The sequence below is a fragment of the Capricornis sumatraensis genome, chromosome 17 (genome assembly GCF_032405125.1).
Source record: "Capricornis sumatraensis isolate serow.1 chromosome 17, serow.2, whole genome shotgun sequence".
Lineage (NCBI taxonomy): Eukaryota > Metazoa > Chordata > Mammalia > Artiodactyla > Bovidae > Capricornis > Capricornis sumatraensis.
The window spans coordinates 12,361,554-12,384,501 of NC_091085.1; the positions used below are offsets into that span (position 1 = coordinate 12,361,554).

Below are 22,948 nucleotides of genomic sequence, written 5' to 3' on the forward strand. Positions count from 1 at the left end.
CTCCCTCCCCTTCCCTGAAGACTGACAGCAGGCATGCTGACCCCACCCCTGCCTGCAGGCCTTGCTTGGAGGCTCCCCGCTGCCTCACACCTACCTGCGACTGGGACCCTGACTTCCTGCCAGGAGCGTGTCAGGATTTAATCTGAGGCCAGGTGGCCACTGCCAAAATGAATAGTTGGTAAAATTAGAACAAACAGAAGTAAATAGCCCTTTACCTCGCACACAGTCACCCTGGGATTTAACTGCAGTGAAGAGATCGCTGAGGTGCTGCAATTTTCTGATCAATGAGGGTAATTTTCTCCCCCTTAAGATCAGCTTAATCACTCTGAGGGTCTTACAGAGCATAGGGGTCAAAAGAAAATTAGAGTGGTGCAGGGCTTCTCTGTAGCTTATTTTGCACATCGTTCTGAGTGATGCAGTGCTGTCTGCTCAGAAGCAACACGGGGGACCCTCGGAGAAACTGTGAGACACTCACAGGCGCTGTACGTGCTGCAGAACAGCTAGAGTCTGTGCTCTAGCTGCAGACAGACACCTGCCTCTGCAGACCTTCCTGCCAGACGTATCTTAAAATCAAAGAAACCAAGGCTTACACCTTGCCAACCACATGCCCCAAGCCTGAGATCCAAGATGGCTTCAACAGAGTGTAAATGGGAAAATGAAGAGCACGCTCAGGCCCTGGGCCTTTTCTCTGGCACATCTGCGGTGCAGCAGGGGAAACGCCTGCTCACACAGTAACGATTGCCCTCGGACTCGGTGCTAGAGGAGCTCAGAGCCAGCAATCAAGATTTTGATTAATAGGTCCTTGCCTGTTGTTTCCGGAGAAGGCAATGGCACCCCACTCCAGTACTCTTGCCTGGAAAATCCCATGGACAGAGGGCCTGGTTGGCTGTCGTCTATGGGGTCCCACAGAGTCAGACATGACTAAAGTGACTTAGCGGCAGCAGCAGCAGCAGCAGCAGCCCTGTTGTTTCCAAGTCGATCATCCAGTTTTGAACTCTTTTCTTCTGCTGTTTGTTCTAAATTGTTACCTAAAGCACAAAAGCATATTTTATCAGGCCTTGACTTAACTGCCGGTTAAAAATATTAAAATGCATAGTGTCAATCCATTAACACACTGATTATTACATGAATCATCAACCTGTTTCTGTGGATAAGAACTGAGATAAACAGTGACCATGGACAGGGAAGAGCAGCAACGCACTAAGCAAAAAATGGCGACGTCCGGGGCTGAGGACGCCAGTCACCTTGTGCGCTCACACCGGCCGGGCCACTGCAGGTGGTTCAGACGGGAAGCTGGTGATTCGCGGTTAGCTGCAGGTGGTTCAGACCGGAAGTTGGCGACTCACGAGCCACTGCATGTGGTTCAGACCGGAAGCTGGCGACTCACGGTAAGCTGCAGGCAAAGGTTTAGAGATGAGATGGGTGTCTGAAGCCTCGCTCTGTCTGCCTGTTTCTCTTGTACCACAGCAAACATGATGATGAAATTCCATTCTTTTTCTGTTGCTGTTCTATGAACTTTATTTCTCAAAAACAGTCTTATGGTATTTGTGGAATAAAATACCCAATATTTATGTGGAATTCCATTCTGCAGTGCTTAGACCCTAGACCTAAACCAAAGAAAGGACTTCAATAGAACACAAAACACCTTGCCTACTCTACCGGCTCTCAACTCTGGTATAAACTGTCATGTCCTCCCTGCGTTTTTTCATTCGGGCAGGCTTCCCACACCCCCTTCTAGTCCAACTCACTCTACTTTGTTTCGTTAAGTAGTCAGAATAGGAGAAAGGAGTCCAAAGTGGCAGTGGCTAAAAGCCAAAGGAGGGAAAAGCCCGTGAAAAGGGAACAAAGGAAAACCCACCTCACACCTGAAGAGTGGGACCGCCAGGTGAAAAACCACGCCCCCTCCTGGCTAGCCCTACTTGGCATGGGGCAGGCTCAGGGAGTGGAAGGCAAGCATATAAAAAGAGGGAGGCAAAATGGGTTGAGGGTCTCCTTTGGGGTCAGCTGACCCTCATGCCTCAAGGTGTATTATCCGTTGCTTGCCGAATAAAACTCAGCTGTAACACTAGTCTACCATTTCCAATCTTTGCTGTGGCAAGACAGAATCAAGGAAATGACACACTCTCCCAACCGTTTGTTGTTAACAACGTCTGAGAAAATTGTCATTCAAGTATGAAGAAAGGTAAAATACAGATTTTTCCCCTCCTGAGAGCATATTGTACTTTGGAAATGGGCCCTTTAAAAGATTGTTGACTATCAATCCAGCAATCAAGCTGCTTGGTATTTTCCCAAAGGAGTTGAAAATGGATGTCCATGCAAAGAGCTGCACATGGATGTTTCTAGCAGCCTTATGTCTAACTGCCAAAACTTGGAAGCAACCTCGATGTCCTTCGGTAGTGTGTGTGTGCATGCTAAGTCACTTCAGTCATGCCTGACTGTGGACTGTAGCCTGCCAACCTCCTCTGTCCATGGGGTTCTCCAGGCAAGAATACTGGAGAGGGCTGCCACGCCCTCCTCCAGGTCCTTCTAGTAGATGACAGGATAAATAAAGTGCAGTACATGCACCCAATGGGATATTATTCAGCACTAAAAGGAAGTGAGTTATCAAGTCATGAAGAGACATGGAGGAAGCTTAAATGTGTATTACTAAATCCAAGAAGCCAGTCTGCAAAGGCTATATCCTTTGTGAGTCCAACTATCTGTCATTTTGGAAAAGGCAAAACTATGCCAACAATAAAAAGATCAGTAGTTATCAGGGGTGGGAGGGATGAACGAATGGAGCACAGAGGATTTTTAGGACAGAGAAACTACCCAATATGATACTATAATGATAATACATGTCATTATTATATATTTGTCCAAACCAATAGAATATATGGCACCTAGAGCGAGCCCTAAAGTAAACAGTGGGGCTTGGTGTGGTTATGATGTGTCAATGTAAATTTATCAATTGAAACAAATGTACCACTCTGCAGGGGTATTGATAGTGGAGGGGGTGCTGCAGGTGTGGGGACTTGGGGTTTAGGGATAATTTCTGCCCTTTCCTCTTAACTTTGCTGTGGACTTAAAACTGCTCTAAGAAAGTCTTTATAAACAAACGACCAAACATGAAAAGATGATTTCTCTCTGGAGAAGCAGAGCACGCCCTTCAGGCACAGGTAGAGCATGGGTAGACTGTACCTTATCCTTCTAATGAGCTGTGGGGGTGGGGCACGCAGGACCCAGGACCGAGGGAGAAGGATGTGCCTGACCAAAAAGAAGGGCTGGCCTGTTCCTGGCTGGGCACAGTTCCTGATGGCACAGGTGTCCCTGCTGAATGGGGTCCAATGTGGTAGCCACTAGCCACAAAGAGTTACTTAAATTTACATTAATGAAAACAAAAACTGACTATTCAATGCTCACCAGCCCTGTTTCGAGTGCTTAGCAAACTATGCAGCTAATGGCTACTGTCCTGGACCACATGGATTCAGAACATTTCCATCATCTCAGAAAGTTCTACTGGAGTGCGCTGCTCTAGACTCTAGGCAGAACGGCACGCTGACCTGGGGATGGAGTAAAATCACAAACCCAGAAGGCGTGTGGTCCACGCCCCCCAGCCCCAGATCCTGAGTGACATCTGAGCGCAGGACACTGCTCCTACTGGGGCGATATCAAAAGGTGGGGCCCACGCGGGCCGGGGTGGGGAAAGGCCTTGAGAGGCGTGTTAACTGAATCAGTGCTTGAAGAGCGACTTCTCTTTTGCAACTCTTGCTGGTCTGACAGGCTCCTACAGAATTACATCACTTCCTAAAAAACAGGCAAACACCTCTCCTTCAAGTTAGCACCGACCCAAACAAGCAGGAAACAGGAAATGTTCACGTTTCAGCGGGACTGACACTGCGCGCAGCAGCATCACGATGCCGGGGCGCGCGCCCCCCGAGGCTCCGCGCGCCGCCCTCTTCCTCGCCGCGGTCCTCGCGTCCTTTCCCACCCGCCCGGCGCAGGGTAAGCACCCCTCGGCTTTCCACTCCCGGCGAGGAGGATGAGGAAGGCTTGTCTGGTACCCGAGGCTACAGATCTCTGCCGGGGAGCGTAACACTTGGAAAAACCTAAGCCTTACTGTGAAAAAAGTGGAGGAAAGTCTAGCTGTCTTTTTGTGAGGGAGGAGGGACTTGGCTTCGTTCGCTGCCGGCTGATCCAGCTGCAGTTCGCTTCTGGAATTTAAGCTCCCCGCAGTCTTTGTTTCCCAAGATGTAATTTACCGGTCCTAGTCATTTACCGGCTTTAATGGGCATATTAAGAAAATGATCAACTCTTTGGCAGTTCCTGGAAAAGACCGTTTCAATCAGCTGAAACAGAGAAATCATGAATTAACTTTTAGTAATGTGGGCCGAGAAGTCTGCTGGTTCCAAAAAGTCCTGGAAAAACTGGGCTATGGAAATTTAGGGCTGGAAAGTAGACTAAAGAAACACCATGTTTAAAAAAAAAAAAAAAAAAAAGTAAGCAGGAAATTGTCTGAGGAATCCCCAGGCATCCATTCCAACTTGTAAGGTCTTTCATCAGCTTTCCTTTGATCTTGTTACCTTGGGAGAGATTTTCTTTGCGTTGATTGTGACTGATGAAGCTTTGTTTTTAAAAAGTTATGTGATTGTAGTGAATCAAAGGTATCAGAAAAGACAAAGTATTAAATCTCCTAGTGTTGAGCTAAGAGCAGCAATTGACAGTTGCTACAACCAGCACAGTCACTCCAGTTGCTTCTTACCCTTGGGTGGATTTGCTCTTGGGTAAACAGACTAGCTGCAGGTGGTTCCTGTCGGTGGACACCTCCTGCTGCTGGCGAACAGTATTGGGCTCACAAGGAAGGTTCTCAAGCTGAGGTTCTTTAAATAGGATGTGGGGAGGGGCATCAGACACTAACAGACAAGTAACCTCCTGGAGATTAGAAGTCAGCACACAGCCACCCCGCCCGGCCAGTCTCCGTTTCCCTAGCGTTCCAGGTGGAGACTGGAAAGGCCAGCCATTCCAACTGGAGGGAGATTTGGTTGAAATTGAGGTTCATGTTCAAAATGAGTTTGGGTGACACTGAGTTTTTAATGCATAAAGTTTTGGAGCAGGGGTGCTGTGTGCTTAGTCGCTCAGTCGTGTCCGACTCTTTGTGACCCCATGGACTTGGCCCACCAGGCTCCTCTGTCCATGAGGATTCTCCAGGCAAGAATACTGTAGCGGGTTGCCATGCCCTCCTCTGGGGGATCTTCCCAACCCAGGGATCAAACCCAGGTCTTTCGCATCGCAGGCGGATTCCTTACCGTCTGAGCCACTCCCTTCCCCATTTGGAGCAGGAAGGGAGCTTAAAGATGATGCTCAAACTGTACTGAGTGTTTAGCTGTGCTGGAGGTGCAGCTGTACTGGGGGTACAGATGAAGGAACTGAGAGGAGAAAGGTAAGACCCACTGCCGATCAGCTTTCCTGACTTGGACTCCAGGGTCTTTCCTCTGCAGCCAGGGAATCCACCATGCCCCCTGCTAAAACCTCTGGACCACATTCCTTTACCTGACAGGCATCCCTCAGCACCCATGGGAGCAGGGCCCAGCTGTCTTTCTTCCCTGCTTTTAACTCTTACTGCTACCACACTTGCCTCAAACAGGCTCCTGAGAGTGATATTTAACCTTAGCTGAGTAGTTTTCTTGAGCAGCTGAAAATGATGGAATCAAAGTGTCTGCAATTCAGGAGCTGTCTCTGGGGTCTGTATGTGATCAGTGACCCTTCCCTTCACAGAGGTGGCCCCTGGCCTCTCCCTGCAATCTCTTTTCCACAGCATCTCCTTGAGTCTCTCCTGCTCCCCCGCCGCAGCCCCTCAGTCACACGAAATGGAGCGTGTGTTCCAGGCCTCTGTGGCTTTGGCTACAAGTGATGACAGGTTCCTTTTTTTTTTTTTCCTACAAGTGGATGCCTATGTAACCTTAAAAGGCTCAGACTGAATGTTACCTCCTTATTGGTGTCTGTCTCACTGCCCCTTCTGTGGCACCTTGCCTATTGTGCCCCCATAGACCTGCTGTTGCTGCTGCTGCTAACCACTTAGAATCATACCCAGGCCTCCCTCCAGGCTGTGAGCACCTCCGGGGAAAAGAAAATTTCCTTTTGTTCATCTTTGATTTCCTCAAATCTTGTAAAGGGTCAGCATAAATTAGGAATTCGGTGGTTGTTGAGAAATACTGAGATCATCCTAGAGTGGGTGTGAGACTGATCACTAAAACTGATGAGCTCCTGAAGGCAGGTAACGTTAGGATGTCAGGAGAAGGACAAGGTGAAAAGCTGCATTTGAGGGGAGCACAGGGCTTGTCTGGGTCACCCCACCCTCACTGGGCTCTGTCTCCATTTTCAGTGCCTGAAAATGCAAAAATGCCCACTTGCAAGCAGCTGGATAATCAGAGCTTATTACTTTGAGATTAGCCAAGGGAAAGGCTGTTCTTAATTAAGGACTGAATGAATATACATTGTAAAATTGAGTAAGATATACATCCTTTTGAGGGGCTCCCCTGTGGCTCAGCAGTAAAGACTCTGCCTGCCAGTACAGGAGACGTGGGTTCAATTCCTGGATCGGGAGGATTCCCTGGAGGAGGAAATGGCAACCCACTCCAGTATTCTTGCCCGGAGAATTCCATGGACAGAGGAGCCTGGTGGCTACAGTCTATGGGGTTGCAAAGAATCAGGCACAACTTAGCTACTAAACAACAACAACATATCCTTTTGGGCTAATGGTGTCTAAGTGTCACGTTGCGTGCATGCTAAGTCGCTTCAGTTTTGTCCAGGTGATCTTCCCGACCCAAGGAGCAAACCTGTGTCTCGTGCTTCCTGCATTGCAGAAAGGTTCTTTACCACTAGTACCACCTGGGAAGCCACGTGTCATAGCTGTATCTAAATATTTCCTTGAATTCTTCAAAAAAATATCACAGAGGTGTTCGGTAGAAGAATGCAGTCTACCAAACAGCCTGATTCCCCTTTGCAAGCATAATCCAGGTTTATCTCAAATCAAACAGGCGACATTATCTAATACCTGCAGTTACCTGGGACCAGCATCGTTACTGCTGAGTCAGCATCTTTTAATCTTTTGTTTTGTGTAGCTATAGAGCCTGGTACAGAATGGATTACTATCTCAAGTGAAGTCATCCACTCAGAAGTCACCAGGGGAGAAATGAGAAAATACCTTTTCTGGGATTTTGACCAAACAGATGAGAACAGTTAACAGCTCTGGGCCTAGGGATCTTGGCCAGTGTAGGAGGCTAAGAAAGTTCAGAATGAAGGCAGCGTTCTGCCTGTGGGAGGAAGGGCCACCTTGTTCCTTATCCTGCGTCCTGCCAGTGTCAGCTTAACACTATCAGAAAGTTCAGAGCAACTTCCCAGATACCAAAAGCATGGGATTTATTAGCTGCTAAAAGCAGAATAGTGTCAGTGTTAGTGTTAGTTGCTCAGTCGTGCCTGACTCTTTGCGACCCCATGGACTGCAGTCCACCAGGCTCCTCTGTCCATGAGACTTTCCAGGCAAGGATACTGCAGTGGGTTGCCATTTCCTTCTCCAGGGGATCTTCCCATCCCAGGGATCGAACCCGGGTCTCCTGCACTGCAGGCAGATTCTTTACTGACTGCAGAATGGTCTGTAGAAAAAAAGAACTGAGAGGCATGGAGCAGGAAGAAGGCAGCTATAAATGTTCTGATGGCCAAAGTTAAACACTGGGTTTGATGGAGAGGACTGGGAGGTTTTCTGGGCTGTTTCAGAAGAGTAAGGATCATACTTGAGAAGGGGAGAAAAAAGGATTGGATGAACCTTGAGAAGGGGAGAAAGAATAGAAGAAAGTACTAGTTGCATAAATGAAACTAAACTTTCTGAAGCTGTTCTTATTTCAGTGACTGTGGCCGCCACGTGCTATTTCCTGGGACAGTCCCAGTTTCAAGTACTAATAATGATGATGGCCAACAGATAGCGCTCAGTATATGCCTGTTCTGAACACTGTACATATACCAGCTCATTTGATTCCTTTAACAAATGTTATATAGTGGGTACAATTATTGCAGTTTTTCAGAGGAGAAACTGAGGCACAGAGGGGTTAAGTGACTTGCCCAAGGTCACACAGCTAAGTAGTGTATCTGAATAAGATTTAGCCTCATGAGTCCATGCTCTGACAAGATGCCATATTGCCTCTGGGTTTTCAGGCTCTGCCAGGCTGTGTGTGTGAGTTTCAGGTTCTGTCTCTGGTGCCTTCCTGACTGTGTAGGTGCGTCACATCGACTGTTGGCTGGGCTCTAAGACGGTCACACTTGGGGCTGTGTGTGTTTGGTTGGACTGGAGGCGGGCTCACAGGAAAAGGGACAGAGGAGTTGGGTTGAACTTTGGCCTGTGGAGGGGGAGGGAGGGGCCGAAAGGTACAGGGTAAGCAACAGAGAATCTGAAGTTAGAACAGTTAAGCCCAGAAGCAGGAAAAAGAGGCTACAGGGTATGAGAAGCAGGGAGAGGGAAGCACAGCCTTCGTCAGGTGTCAGGTGGAGTCTCTGTGGGAGAACCCTGCTGAGATCTGACCCCCAGGCAAAGAGAGGAAAAGCAAGCAGAGAGAGATTTATTAACGCCTGAAGTCCTTCTGTGTCTAAAGCCAAACCCAGGAGACCAGAGGAGGGCAAGACGTTGGCTGGGATGGGCTCAGTTCTATAAAGCAACAACGCAGCCTGCAATCTGCCTGCCTGTGTATGCTTTGTGCCGCCCTCAGCTGCTGGCAAAGGTGTGGAGAAGCCGGAGCCCTGCGCCGCCCGTGGGAGGGCAGATTAATGTAGTCATCTCCTGTCGCCTGCTGCTGAAGCTTTTCATTTCAAGAAAATTCGAGAATATAGAATATTCATAAGGATATATGTGTGTGTATACATATATATATATGTCTTCGTTTTATTTTTTCTTTGTGTTCTTTATTCCTTCTTTTATGTCTTTTAAACATGTTGTTAACTATTTGACAGTTTTTGTCTGACGTTTATGTAGATCTAATCTTGTTGTATCTGTCAACTCCCATCATGATGGACATCTTGGGTGCACTGAGGGCAAAACCCAGCACGCAGAGCTGGGCCCACCCTATTGAACAGAACTTCGACTTTTCTGATCCTGTCATCAAGCTGCTGTAAATACTTTCACGGCACAACTGCAGTCCTGTCACTGCAAAGTAGGGTTTGGAAAAACTCAGACAGGGATGTGCACGGGGCTTGAGGAGAGTAGGGGCTTGGACCTGAGGCTTAAACCCCAGCCCTTGGGTGTGGAGGGAGCAGCCCCCAGGGGTCGGCCTCCAAGAGCTGTGTGAGGTGCCAAAACCTCGTTAAAGGGGCAAGCCAGTAACTAGAAGCAGGTGATCAAAGTGAACAAAGAGACTGCCAAGGAGCAGGAAGCAGACAGAACCAAATTCACAGCCGGGCCATGGGCCAGGGGTCCACAGAGTCAGGATGATGGTGAGGTCAGCCTAGGGGAAGCACTCCTGACTTTGGCCTTTGCCAGAATCACCGCAGCTGCTTTTCTTTTTTTCTTTATATTTTACAACCATGACCTGGTGTTTAAGCTTTAACTTTTGACCCAGTGGGTGGACTGGAACCCCTGAAAGCACTACAGAACCGCTGATATCCCTGTGGGGTTCTGGGAAGTCCCCGTAGGTAGGTAGGTATGGCTGTGAATTTAAATTTCCTCTACAAGCTGTTGTTTTGCTTTCTCCATGTTTTCTGGGCCCTGGGGATTGCCTTGCTTTTTTGTGATTTCTTTATACATTCAAGAAGTTTCTTATATAGCCAGTCCCCTACGTACAAACCTTCAAGTTGCAAACTTTCAAAGATGCAAACTTGTGTTCTGTCGTCGTCAGGCATGAGTGAGATGGCAGCTTGCTCTCCGTCTCCTATCGCTGACAATCCTTCAGCTCCACCATCTTCCACCTCCTCTCCCTCCTTGAGTCAGTAACTCTTCTTGCCTGTTCACTTGATGGCAGCTCCAGTATGCCAGCTATTGTACTGTAATGTGAGATTAAAGCCATTTATTTTATTCTGTGTTTGTTTTTTATGTATTATTTGTGTGAGAAAATATTATAAACATATTACAGTAAGTACTATATAGCTGTTTGTGTTAGTTGGGTATCTCAGCTGTTATTTGTGTGAAAAAATATTATAAACATATTATAGTAAGTACTATATAGCCGTTTGTGTTAGTTGGGTACCTCAGCTAACTTTGTTGGACTTATGAACAAATAGGACTTATCAATGTGCCCTCAGAATGCTCTTGTTCGTATGGAGGGGACTTACTGTATTTCATTTGTATCTCTAGGTATTGAGTATTGGGAGAATTTTTCAGGTTACTTACTATATGAGATTATTGGAAAAGGAAACTTTTCTATACAACCATTCTAGGGAACAGTTTGGAAACATCTAGCCAACTGAAGATGCTCATACCGTTATAGCTTCAACAATCCGCTCCTAGGCATCTACCCCAGACCACTCACAAATGTATAGCAAAGAAGTATGGCTAAGAATGTGGAGTGTAGCCTTGTTGGTAAAAATGGAAAAAATAGAAACAATCTCAATGTCTATTAACACAAGAAAAATATAAAGTACTCGATATAGAATGAGATAGCATAGAGTAGGTAAATTTAATGAACTGTAGCCAAATGTATAAAGATAAATCAGTCTCAAATGTACTGTTGACCAAAAACAAAAAAAAAGACAAGAAAAGTTGCAGATTATTATGCACAGAATAATTATATTTATTTAAAGTTTTAAAAACACTCCAAGTTCTGCTTCTGTGGCTTGGGGACACAGGCATATCTGAAAAGTGTGGGACGGATACATGCTGACTTGACAGCAGTTAACCTGAATGAGATCAGGGGAAGGAGGGCTTCAACTCTATCCACAGTGTTGTGTTTCTTTCAGAAAAAGCATGGCGGTCCGGGGTCAGCAAACCAGGCCTCATGGCCCCAGTTCAGCAATCATCCTGTTTTTTATCCAACCCTCAAGCTAAGGCTGTTCTTTAATGGTTATCTAAAAACAGGTAATAGCCTCTATTTGGCCTCTTGGCCACAAGGTCTATAACCTTTACTCTCTGGCCCACTAAGAAAAAGTTTGTCAACCCCTGCTGTAGTCATTATGGAGAAATAGAAGAGAATTGGGGTGGGTCCCCTGTTATTCGTTGTATTTGTTTCTGTTCTCTTCGGTAGGTGAATGTTCATAACAAAAAGTGAGTTCTTTCCCAGTTCCCGGGGGTCCCTGCTGGCTGTCCGCCCTCTCTTCTTTCCATGGCTTCCCATCTCTCTGAAAGACAGCCAGCACATCTTCATTTTCTCCCTGTTCATTCATCTTTCAGCCCCCTGTGATCTGGCTGCCGTGGCAAGCGCAACACTCAGCCGCTCTACCCGAGTCCGCAGTGCCTCCTGATAGCTGAACCCAAAGGGCCCATTTCCGTCTTTATCTCCGGTTTCTCTCTGTAGCCCTTTCCGTAATTAATCTGTTATTGAAAGCCTCGCCTTCCGAGGCTCTTACGAGGTCATTTTCTTCTTGGTCTCCTACGAGGCTGGTTGCTCCTTTCAGGTTTGGGGTTGCGATCTTTCTCTTCCACCTGTTCCTTTCATGTTTTTCTTTTCTCCTCTCACTCCTTCCGTCATCTCAGGGCCACGTCTTCCATTTTCTTGGCTTCCTTCCTTCCTTGGCTGATGATTTGCCCCGTATCACTTCCAGTCAGGTCTGAAGGCCCAGTCCCAGTCCTGGATTTTGATCATCTGTCCTCCTTGGAGGTGTCCCAGGGGCCTTGGGCTCAACCTGGCCAAAACAGAACTCTTTCTCTGCTCCCTGCTGGTTTAGGTCCTTCCTAGCTCTCACCTAGGGTACGTTATCAACTTCTTAACTAGTCTTCTTGGCTTTGTCTCCTCTCCAACTCCATTTCATATAACCTCCAGAGTGACGCTTCTCTAACAAAAATGTGATAATTTTTCTCTTGTACTTACCCCTTCAGTGGTTTTTCATTTCCTTTGGATAGACTCCAGTCTCCCTGGCATCACCACAAGGCCCTTTCTAAGCTTGTGCTGACCTCCTTTCCCGCTGGACCCTTCCCACCACACATCCTGTGATACAAGTACTTGAATGTGCCAAGCTCTGTTGGGCCACGGAGTCTTTCCTTAGCGGTGCTTCAGCTGAATGCCTTTGCAGCCATCATTGCTTGACAAATCCTGAGATTCAATTCAGTGATCACTTCCTCTGTGAAGATCTCCTGAATCCGCCCCCCCCAATGCAATGAGTGTCTTCCCCTCCCGAGTCCTCATGATGCTCTGTACCCAAACCTGTTACAGCTTTTATGAAACTGTCATGTGACTATTAATTTGAATGCCGTTGTCCCTACTGACCCACCGCTTCCCCGGGAAGTGGTCTCATTCACCTTTATATCCCAGAATAGGGTTTGGTGCCTAGCAGGGACATGAATGGCGTGAAATTTATTCAGTCGCACAAGACATACTCGCGTTTCTGACAAAGTTATAATCATTTCAGTAATGCAATGTGGTGAAAACTGGATGCATGTGATTTTTTGGTTAATCCAGTTTTATTTTATTCTCCAATGTTAACTCTCCAATCATTTGGTCTGGGAATAGTTCAGGTCTGGCTCCTCAAACCAAACAGGCCACAGCTATTCCTCCCTCCTCCTGTGGAGAAAGCTACGTGGCTGCATCAGTGAGTAGTTCCGAGAACGCCTTCTGTCCACCTCCCTCTCAGAATATGGAGGGAAGTTCAGGAGAGAAGCATTGAGCGGCATGACAATTTGCAGAAAATCCAAGTAGTTACAGAAGTGCTTTTGGGAAAAAAAATGGAGCGTATACGTTTCATAGACATGAAATTTCAAGCCAGTAAGAACTGATTTGAAAACTTGAAAAAAAAATTATGTAACATAAAAAGGATGGAAGAGTCTGGTGCAGGTGCTTGAGGACATCACAGAAGGACTTCCTGAGAAGTTAAAGAGGTGGGTGGAAAGGAGGGCTACCCACCTGAGTAGGGTCTGATGGGTGGTAGTATTTTTTTTTTCCCATAAAATAAAACCAATTAATCTAGTTTGTTTTTGAAATCTGAATTTTTTCTATAGTCTTTATTTTATATGTATTAAAACCATCATTATTATTTCCTATTTCCCCATTCCATTGTGGTTTTCAGAAACAGGAGCCCAGTAATTAGTAGGATTTGCTGATTTTTTTTTTCCACCTGACATCACTGTTTATTAATTTAAAATCTATTTATTCTTTTCTAAAAATTATGCTTATTTGTCTACGATAAAGATGGCTAGCCTAGTGGTAAAAAAATCCACCTGCAATGCAGGAGACCTGGATTCAGTCCCTAGGTTGGGAAGATCCCTGGTGAAGGGCATGGCAATCCACAGTAGTGTTCTTGCCTGGAGAATCCCATGGACAGAGGAGCCTGGTGGGCTACAGTCCAGGTGGTCGCGCAGAGTTGGACACGACTGAAGTGACTTAACAAGTACGCAAGATGGCCAGAAGGCTTCCCAGGTGGCGCCAGTGGTAAAGAACCCACCTGCCAGTGCGGGAGACCAAAGAGACTCAGGTTCGATCCCTGGGCTGGGAAGATTGCTGGAGGAGGGCATGGCAACCTGCGCCAGTGTTCTTGCCTGGAGAGTCCCATGGACAGAGGAGCCTGGCGGGCTACAGTCCATGGGGTTGCATAGAAATGAACATGACTGAGGCGACTTAGCTTGCATGCACGCAAGATGGGCAGATTTAGCAAATAATATAAAACACTCAGATATAAATTTTAAATAAAAAATTTTTTAGTATAACTATACCCCATGTAATTTATTGTAAGTATACATATAAATATTACATATTAAAAAAATTATTTGTTGTTTACCTGATATTCAAATTTAACAGGTGTCCCATATTTTATCTAGTAACTCTATGATTAGGTGACCTTTTGCTAAGCAAAGACCACTCCTATTTTGGTGCATCACTAAACCCAGAGACATATTGACTATGTAGCCAGTTAACAAATATTAGAAGAATATTTAAACTGAGTCCTAGATCAGTCATTCAAATAACAAGGAATTATCACTAAAAAAAAAAAAAATTAAAACAAAGAAAAAACCTTGGTGATGAAGTATAAGAAATCAGGACTGCAAGGGTGGATCAACTTGAAAGCATATTTTGACGTAATTAGTCTCATTAAAAGCAAAGTGAGAAAAAAGTCATGGGGTATATTAATAAATGCAGAAAAGAGGTGGGCAGAAGAGAGTGGGGCTAGCACGTCAGAAGGCCACCAGCAGTACTAAAACTCTGAGGGGGCTTCTCTGGTGGCTCCGTGTAAAGAACCCATTTGCCAGGGCAGGAGACACGGGTTTGATCCCTGGGCTGGGAAGATCCCACATACCGCAGAGCAACGAAGCCCATGAGCTCCAGAGCCCAGGGGTCGCAGCTTCTGAAGCCTGCCTGCCCTGGAGCCCATGCTCCAAAACCAAAGAAGCCACCGCAGTGAAAAGCTGCAGCACCTCCAGAAACAGTAGCCCCTGCTCTCTGCAGCAACAGAGACCCAGCACAGCCAAAAATAAACCAATAAGATTCTAAGAAAAGACAGGTAGAATTGTAATAAAAATAGTGATTATAACCAACCTGAATACTTTCCATCACTTAAGAATCTTTAAAAAAATTTTAAAATACTTTTCACACTGCTGTGTATAAAACAGATTATAAGGACTTACTGTAGAGCACAGGGAACTCTGCTCTGTATAACCTGTATGGGAAAAAAATTAAAAAGAGCTGGTATATGTGTATGGATAACTGACCCACTCTGCCGTACGCCTGCAACTCACACAGCACTGTCAATCAACCATACTCCAATATAAAATATTTTTTTAGTTACTTTTGTATCTATCATCCCACTGAAGATAGGAAGAAATTTTAAATGTTAGAAGTGTATTCTGTGTCATATAAATATATACATTTCTTTAAACTGCCAGGTACTGACAGGCCAGGATAAGATGAAAGGTACTCAGATGGTCAGAAATGTCGCTTCCCAGGTGAGTAACTTCAAGCCAGAGACAGCCTTAAGGTCTGGACACGTCTGCTTAGATACAAGTAAGCTTTCTTTAAAAAAAGACACCAAATAAAATGTTTAAAATGGAAAAGACATCTGAGCACTGGGGGCCCTGTGGTGGGCATGTTTTCTGTTTTTTCTCTTTTCTGCATTTTGTTGGAGTATAGTTGATACACATGTTGGGTTAGCTTCTGGTGTGCAGCTAAGCGATTCGGTTATACGTATATTCATTCTTTTTCAGATGCTTTTCTCATACAGTTTATCACGGAATGTCGAGTAGAGTTCCCCGTGCTATACAGCAGGGCCTTGTTGATTATCTGTCTTGTGTATAGTAGTGTGCATATGTTTACGCCAAGCTCCTGATTTATCCCTCACCCACCCTCACTCTCCCCTTTGGTAACCATGCTTGTTTTCAAAGTCTGTAAGTCTGCTTCTGCTTCCTAAACAAAAGTTCATCTGTGATACAGAATTGGTTTCCACATATGAGTAGGCATGTTGTATCTGCAGTCATATGATAGGATGTTGTAACCTGAGGGTAGATTGCAATCGCAGGGCCGCTTCTCAAAGCAACGGGGTCAAACACAGCCCAGCTTCGCAGGTGCCTTCCCAGAGCAGACTGTTGTATGGAGGCCTTCATCAGATGACCTCCTCAGAATGAGCGAAAGAGACGCTGGTTTCTTCCACGTGAGGCGCTGTGACCTTTGGTCATCTGATGGCCGAAGAGAAAGGGTATAGGAAACACAGACACTGCTTTACCCAGACTGTGGTGCTTACAATCTGCCACTAACCTTCGCTGATTTTGCACTGAGTCTGTTCAACCAACTGTTTATTCTTCTTCAAGTATAATGTCAGAAAAAACATCCTGAGTGAATATTTTCACTTATTAAAATTTTATTATTATTATTATTGTCCAGTATGTAGTGAACAGAGCTTACAGAGGAGTTAATAGTCCCTCCACCCCTAGTCCTGCTCCCCAGAGAGGGTTCAGTCACTCGGACTTTATGGGGGGAACCCTAAGCTACACCTGATTCCAAAACCAAAACCCACAGAAAGAAAACCCCAAAGGCTAGAAACGTGAAATCTCATCACTAGAGGTTCTTGTCTTTTCACTCAGTTCCTCTCATTTCCCAGTGTTTTCTTTAAAATTCAGATAACGTTTCTGAGAAAACTGCTGTAGATCCCTTTTCTGTCTCTAAGAACACATTGTGTGTGTTCCTGGAAGGGGGTTGATTGAAGAAGAAGATACCAGACTCTTGATAAAAAGGCGTGACGCCTGTCTAGCACTTTGCCTCCGGCTCATCTGGCCTTTCTCCTAAACAGCTGTTCAGTGAACGGCAGACAGGGTCCCCATGCTGTAGAGAGATGGGGGGCAGGACGGTGGAAGAGACAGCCGATAAACAGACAGGTACAGGGGAGAAGTCACTTCAGATAATAAACAGTTCAGAGTACTATTTCAAAGCCAAGTGAAGGGACTTTCCCATGCTCCCAGTGGGATGGTGTCCCAGGGCAGCCTCTGGTCCACGCCAGAGCCCCGACATCAAGTACGCGGTCTGTCCACTTGGCATCAGTAACCCCAGCATCAGCACAGCCATCCTCCCCCACAGCCTGGCTGGGGCCTGGGGTGTCTGGTAATGTTTGTTCCAGTTTTATTCCCATTTTGCCCCTGACCACATCACAGTCAGATGTCACAGATGCTGAACAGCTGATTAAAAAACAAGATACCAGAGCTGAAGAGATAGACTCTTTGACAAGTACATACACAGGTATTTTTATTGTTAAGGTATAGTCGATTTACATTGTTACATTAGTTTCAGGTGTACAGCATAATGGTCCAGTATTTTTATAGATTATACTCCAAGTATTACAAGATAATGGACTTCTCTGATAGCTCAGTTGGTAAAGACTCCGCCTGCAATGCAGGAGACCCCAGTTGGATTGCTGGGTTAGGAAGATCCGCTGGAGAAGGGATAGGCTACCCACTCCAGTATTCTTGGCTTTCCCTGTGGCTCAGCTGGCAAAGAACCTGCCTGCTGCTGGAGACTTGGGTTTGATCTCTGGGTTGGGAAGATCCCCTGGAGAAGAAGAGAAAGGCTACCCACTCCAGTATTCTGGCCTGGAGAATTCCATGGACTGTATAGTCCATAGGGTCGCAAAGAGTTGGACACGACTGAGCCACTTTCCCTTTCTTCACTATGATTCCCTGTGTTGTACGGTATATCTGTAGTGCTTATCCATTTTATACAGTAGTCTGCCTCTCTTAACCCCATATCTCTAATTTGTCCCTCCCCACTTCAGTCTCCTCACCTGTGACCACTAGTTTGCTTTCTGTGTCTGTAAATCTATTTCTGTTTAGATTCCACGTATAAGCGGTATCATACAGCATTCTCCGTCTGACTTATTTCGCTAAGCATCGTATTCTCTCGGCCCATCCATGCTGCCACAGAAGGCAGAATCTCATCTTCCACGGCTGAGTGGCACCCCCTGTCCATGTATACCGCGTCTTCTTCACCTGTTCATCTGGTGACGGACACCTGGATTGCTTCCATATCTTGGCTGTTGTAAATAGTGCCGCTGTGAAGACTGGGATACACGCATCTTTTTAAATCAGTATTTTCTGAATATATACCCAGGAGTAGGATTGCTGGATCACATGGTAGTTCTATTTTTAGTTTTTTTGAGAACATTTCATATCGTTTCCCACAGTGGCTGCATCAATGCACGTTCCCACCAACAGTGTAGGAGGGTCCCCTCTTCTCCACACCCTCGTCAGCGCTTGTTATTTGTAGACGTTTTGATGATGGCCATACCGACAGGTGTGAGGTAGTATCTCATTGTGGTTTTGATTAGCATTACCTAATAATTAGTGACACTGAGCATCTTTTCTTGTGCCTGGTGGTCATTGTATGTCTTCTCTGGAAAAGTATCTTCAGGTCCACTGCCCGTTTTCTGATTGGCTTATTTGTATTTTTGATATTGAGTTTTGTGAGCTGTTCATATATTTTGGATATTAATCTCTTGTCAGTCATATCATTTGCAAATATTTTTGCACATTCTGTAGATTGTCTTTTTGTTTTGTAGGTGGTTTCCTTTGGTGTGCAAAAACTTTTCAGTAATTAGGTCCTATTTGCTTATTTTTATTTCTTTTGCCTTGGGAGACAGATCTAAAAATATATTGTGGTGTATTCTGAAACCTGGGAGGGTTTGCTTCCACCTTTGTTCTTTTTCTTCAGGATTTCTTTCATGATTCTCAGTCTTTTATGGTTCCATATGAATAGTAGGATTAGTTGTTCTAGTTCTGTGAAAAATGTCATGGGTATTTTGATAGGAATTGCATTAAACCTGTAGATTATTTTGGGTAGTATGGCCATTTTAGTAGTATTAATTCTTCCAATCCAAGAGTATGGGATATCTTTCCATTTCTTGGTATCATCTTCAATTTCTTCCATCAGTGTTTTATAGTTTTCGGTGTATCGGTCTTTCACCTCCCTAAGGTATTTCATTCTTTCTGATGCAATTTTAAACAGGATTTTAAAAAACTTTCTGATAGTTCATTCTTAGTGTGTAGAAATACAACAGTTTTCTATATATTCATCTTGTATCCTGAAACTTGGCTGAATTAATTTATTAGTTCTAATAGTTTGGAGCTGGAGGCTTTAGGGTTTTTATATAAAGTAGCATGTGATCTGCAAGTAGTGACAGTTTTATTCTTTCCTTCAAATTTCAATGTCAGAATACACCTTATTAATTTTGCTCCCAAAGACGTCTTTCTCTGTAGAGTTCTCCAGTCATCTTTGAAGCGAATAGACTGTCTTCATGAATAACAGCAAATTAAAGTTAATTGAATTATGATTTAACTCAGTAATTTTCAACCCAGCATAAATGCTTAATGGACTCACCTAGGGAGCTTTAATAAGATACTGTTGCCCAGGCCACGACCTCGGCTGTCCTCAGGAGCCGGTTTCGAGTGGACCTTAAACAGCACCAGGCGCTGTCACTGTGCAGTGAGTGCTGTGAGCGGCTGTGGGTGTAAACTCAACCCCGTGAGGTTGTCTGCGCCACTCAAACCCCTGGGTCTCAAGGTATGGGCCCCAGACCAGCAGCATGAGCGTTTTATTAGAGGTGAAAGTTCCTGGTCCCATCCCGGACCTGCTGAGTCAGAAGCTCTGGGGACAACGTCTAGCCGTGTGGGTTGGGCGGGGGGACCCTCCTGCTGACTCTGGCATAGGTGCGCTGCTGTGTGGGTCGTCCAGCAGTTACTTTTGCTTGAGGTGAGGTTTTAAGCTCCGGCATGATCTCTCTTGTTAATGCCTCTTAGTCACATAATAAGGCATGATTGTCACAGCTCCCTCTAGTATATCCAGGCTAGAGGTTCTCAGAGGGTCAAGGCTCCAGTGATGCTTTTTAAACGACCATGTTCTTATGACACAGTGGGCAGCTGCTGGGAGCTGGGAATCCACCCCCTACCCCGATTCTCCTCCAGTTCACCAAGAAGGAACATAGAGAAAGAGGGGTAGGCTGGGGAAGGTCGGGAGTGGACAGGGTTTGGAGCCTCTGTCCTCAAGCTTGGCTGCACACTGGAGTCTGTAAAGGGTACTGAGACCTGGGTTCAGACCGAATACCACAGGTATTCGGATGTCATGATTTGGGCTGGGCTAAAAGGTCCCCAGGTGGCTCTAATACTCCGCCGAGGCTGAGAAGCTGGAGGACGTCTCAGCTGGTTTGACCCTGCCTTCCTATGAATCTGGCTCTTTTCCGTAGACAGAGGTACAGGGTTAATGGAAAGTTGGTAGACTTCTTGGGCTTGGTTTCTTGAGCATCCTGAAATCCTAAATCAAGTTTCTCCACCGAGCAGGACAGTATTTGACTACCTGACACCTGCTCTGTGTGTGCGTTTCATTTCACTGCCTGAATTATAAAATGGTTTCAACCAGCTGTGTGTTGGAGTCGGCATAAGTGAAAGAACGGGGCGTCTGACTGAGGTCCAGTATGCTTCCTGACATTCTGAGTTTAATAATATTCTCTCGCCAGTGTTATATTTTACATTGTAATACGAGTGTGGCAACCTTTCAGTTGCTATATAACACTTTTGTTTAAACTTTAAAAACGAGAGCTTGATTGTGCATTTGTTCCACTTTCAAAAAGAGAAGTTAGCGAGTTTGCGTCACCAGGAAGCAGAGTCACTTCCACTTGGGGACGAGGTGTGGGGCGGTAACAAAGGGGTGAGGTGCCTGCTTGGTTACCTAGCTCCCAGGCTCACCTCGGGCATTTCCCCCCTTTGCCCATGAATGAGGATCCCTCCCAGGGTCCTCGCCAAATGTCTGAGACACACATCCCACTGTGTTTGGGTATTGTCAACAGTCTTTTGTGACTCTGTGCACTGTCCAGTTATCTGGTAATTCTAGGATTAAAAGTAAAATGAATATTGCAGCTTAATTTCACTGCTCGAATGACCATTCCCATCATCTCATGTTAATGCTCCATTTTGTGAGCAGAGAGAGAGATGGAGAAAAGATCGCCCTGGGGAGACTTTGCATGGGGGTCACAGGAGAGAACACGACCAAACCCCCTGGAAGAGGAGAGTCCTTGCAGACCCGCGCTGAGTCCCCCCTCCTCCCCTCCAGCGCTGGCCAGGTTCAAGGTCACGCCCGGAGCCCTGCCCACAGCCCTTCTGGTTTCAACAGCAAGTCCAGTTCTTTCTTCTGCTTTCTTCTCTTCTGCACTTTGCCGGTGGCTGCCTCTATCCCTTCCCAGGCTTGAGCCTCTCTCTTTTTTTTCTGCAGCTTCTTCAGTCTTACACTCTGCCCCCACCCCCCAGGCCACACCCCTCTTTTCTGAAATATGTCCTCTTGTAGATAGAAAGACAACAATAAAATAGAGAAGTTTTACCGGACAGATGAGTCTCCTGGGGAAGAGAGAACACGTCAGTCTAGAGCGGGAAAACAGACTGGGCGGAGGATGAACAGTGACCTTCCGAGGCCGGTTGGAAGGAGGCCGCTGTGGGACACACAGCGTCTTCGCAGCTGGGATGCCTCTACCCTTCATGTGATCACTGTGGGGTGGGCCGGGCTGGTGGCCCCCTCTGGGGCCTTTAGGAAAGGTAGAACTGGAGGAGAAAGAGGCTCTTTCCAGGCCCCACGACGCAAGAAGACGTCCATCCAGTCGGCGCTCAGCACAGGAGCCAGCCCCGTACTTTATGCAGGCGACGCGCTGCAGACTCACTTCTGGGAAGAGTGTGGGTTCGTCCATAGTGGAGGTGGACCTCTGAGTTTCTAAAATGTACTTTTACCCAAGCAGCATGGGACGGTAGGATGGCTCCCACACGACTCACCACGGACGGTTATGGGCCTGACCTGGAGTTCCCTAGAAAAGGCAAGGCGCAGGGGGCTGTCTGGGCCACACAGTGGTCCACCGGGTTAAGAGTTACTCTCAGCCCACAGGGCACGGGGGGAACTGCCGTCAAGCTTTGGGGAAATTCCCGACCTGCCCTCCTTGGCTCCACTCCCGCCCTGCTCTTGTGGCCTCGGGATCCTCTCTGGTCTCCACCTCTGTCCCCCGTGTGACTTACTCCTGGCTAGGGGCTTGATACGTGGCCTGCCCCAGGTTTTCAGCTCCGCCTCTGAGGACATCTGATGCTCTTGGCACAAACTCTTGGGCTGATCCGCAATGTTTTCCGCTTTTCCATCAGAGATGCCCTGGGTACCAGCTCTTCCCCAACGTAGTTTCTGCCAGTCCTCACTGTGTGGGCACCGGGCTGGTGTTGTGGAGTAGATGTTAGGGCAGACCCCCAAGACTAGTTTGGCGCTGCACGCTCACCCTCTCCCCACTCGAGATGACGCTGCTCACGAGCAAACGGACAGGTGTGCTGGTGCAACTGGGGCCACGGGAAACACAAACTTCCAAACACAAAGAAAGGACCCAAGTCCCCGTCAACAGGAATAGATGGCAATACAGCCAGATAATGGGAGGAAAAGGCAACTCTCTATATGCAGACATGGAATAATCCTCAAAATCTAATCTTAAGTAGAAAAAACACAAGGGGCAGCACTCTATATAAATTTTGCTACCATGTGTATTAAAAAAGGAAACAGGAAATGATACTTATGCTAGTATATGCAGAGAGTTTTCTGGAAGGTGGCAGGAAAGCGTGGTTACCTCTGAGGAAAACTGAGCGGCTGAGGAAAGGATGTCATGAAGTGTCCTCTGAACTTGGCGCTGTGTTTGCCATGCCTGGCAAAAAGTCAAACTGAAGACAAGATCAGTGCTTCCGAATCAACACAGAGATGTGGAACTAGAGGGGACCTTGGGGAGATAGAGACTAGCCTAGAACATTTAGCCAGTCCTTAGAGTACAGATTAGAACATTTAGCCATTAACGGGATTTACCAAATTCCCATAATCGCTGAGTGAGTAGACCCCCACTGTCGTTGGCACCCACACTCTAGGGAGGGCAGCCTCACAGCCCTGTGGGCCACCTGCACCCCTGTGTTCCCAGATGCACTGTTTACAGTGACCAAGACGTGGAGACAGCCTCGATGCCCATCCCTGATGAATGGATCAAGAAGGCACGGACTATCACTCAGGCACGAAAAAGAAGCAGATGCCACTTTCAGCAGCATAGGTGAATCCATAATGAAGATTATCTATTGCATTACGTGAAATAAATCAGAAAGCGGAAGACAAATATTTTATAATGTCACTTCCACATGGAATCTAAACTGTGACGCACATGCACTCATGCACAGAGAGACACAGACACACAGCCACAGGGCACAGGCCAAGGGTTGCCAAGGGGAGAAGGGGAGGAGGGAGGACTGGGACTGTGGGATCAGCGGACGCAAACCATTATACGCAGAGTGGGTAAACGATGAAGTCCCACTACACTGAATAGC

The 22,948-nt window shown here is 46.4% G+C and overlaps 1 protein-coding gene across 1 annotated transcript in view; it reads left to right on the top strand.

Annotated features, from left to right (window-relative positions):
- Positions 1 to 3,896: 3,896 nt before the first annotated feature.
- The window catches only part of TMEM154 (transmembrane protein 154), a 49,334-nt gene continuing 30,282 nt past the window's right edge, over positions 3,897 to 22,948 (top strand). The window contains exon 1 of the mRNA XM_068990212.1: positions 3,897 to 3,984. Within this exon, the coding sequence (XP_068846313.1) occupies positions 3,897 to 3,984 (88 nt within the window). The remainder of the gene's footprint in view (positions 3,985 to 22,948) is intronic.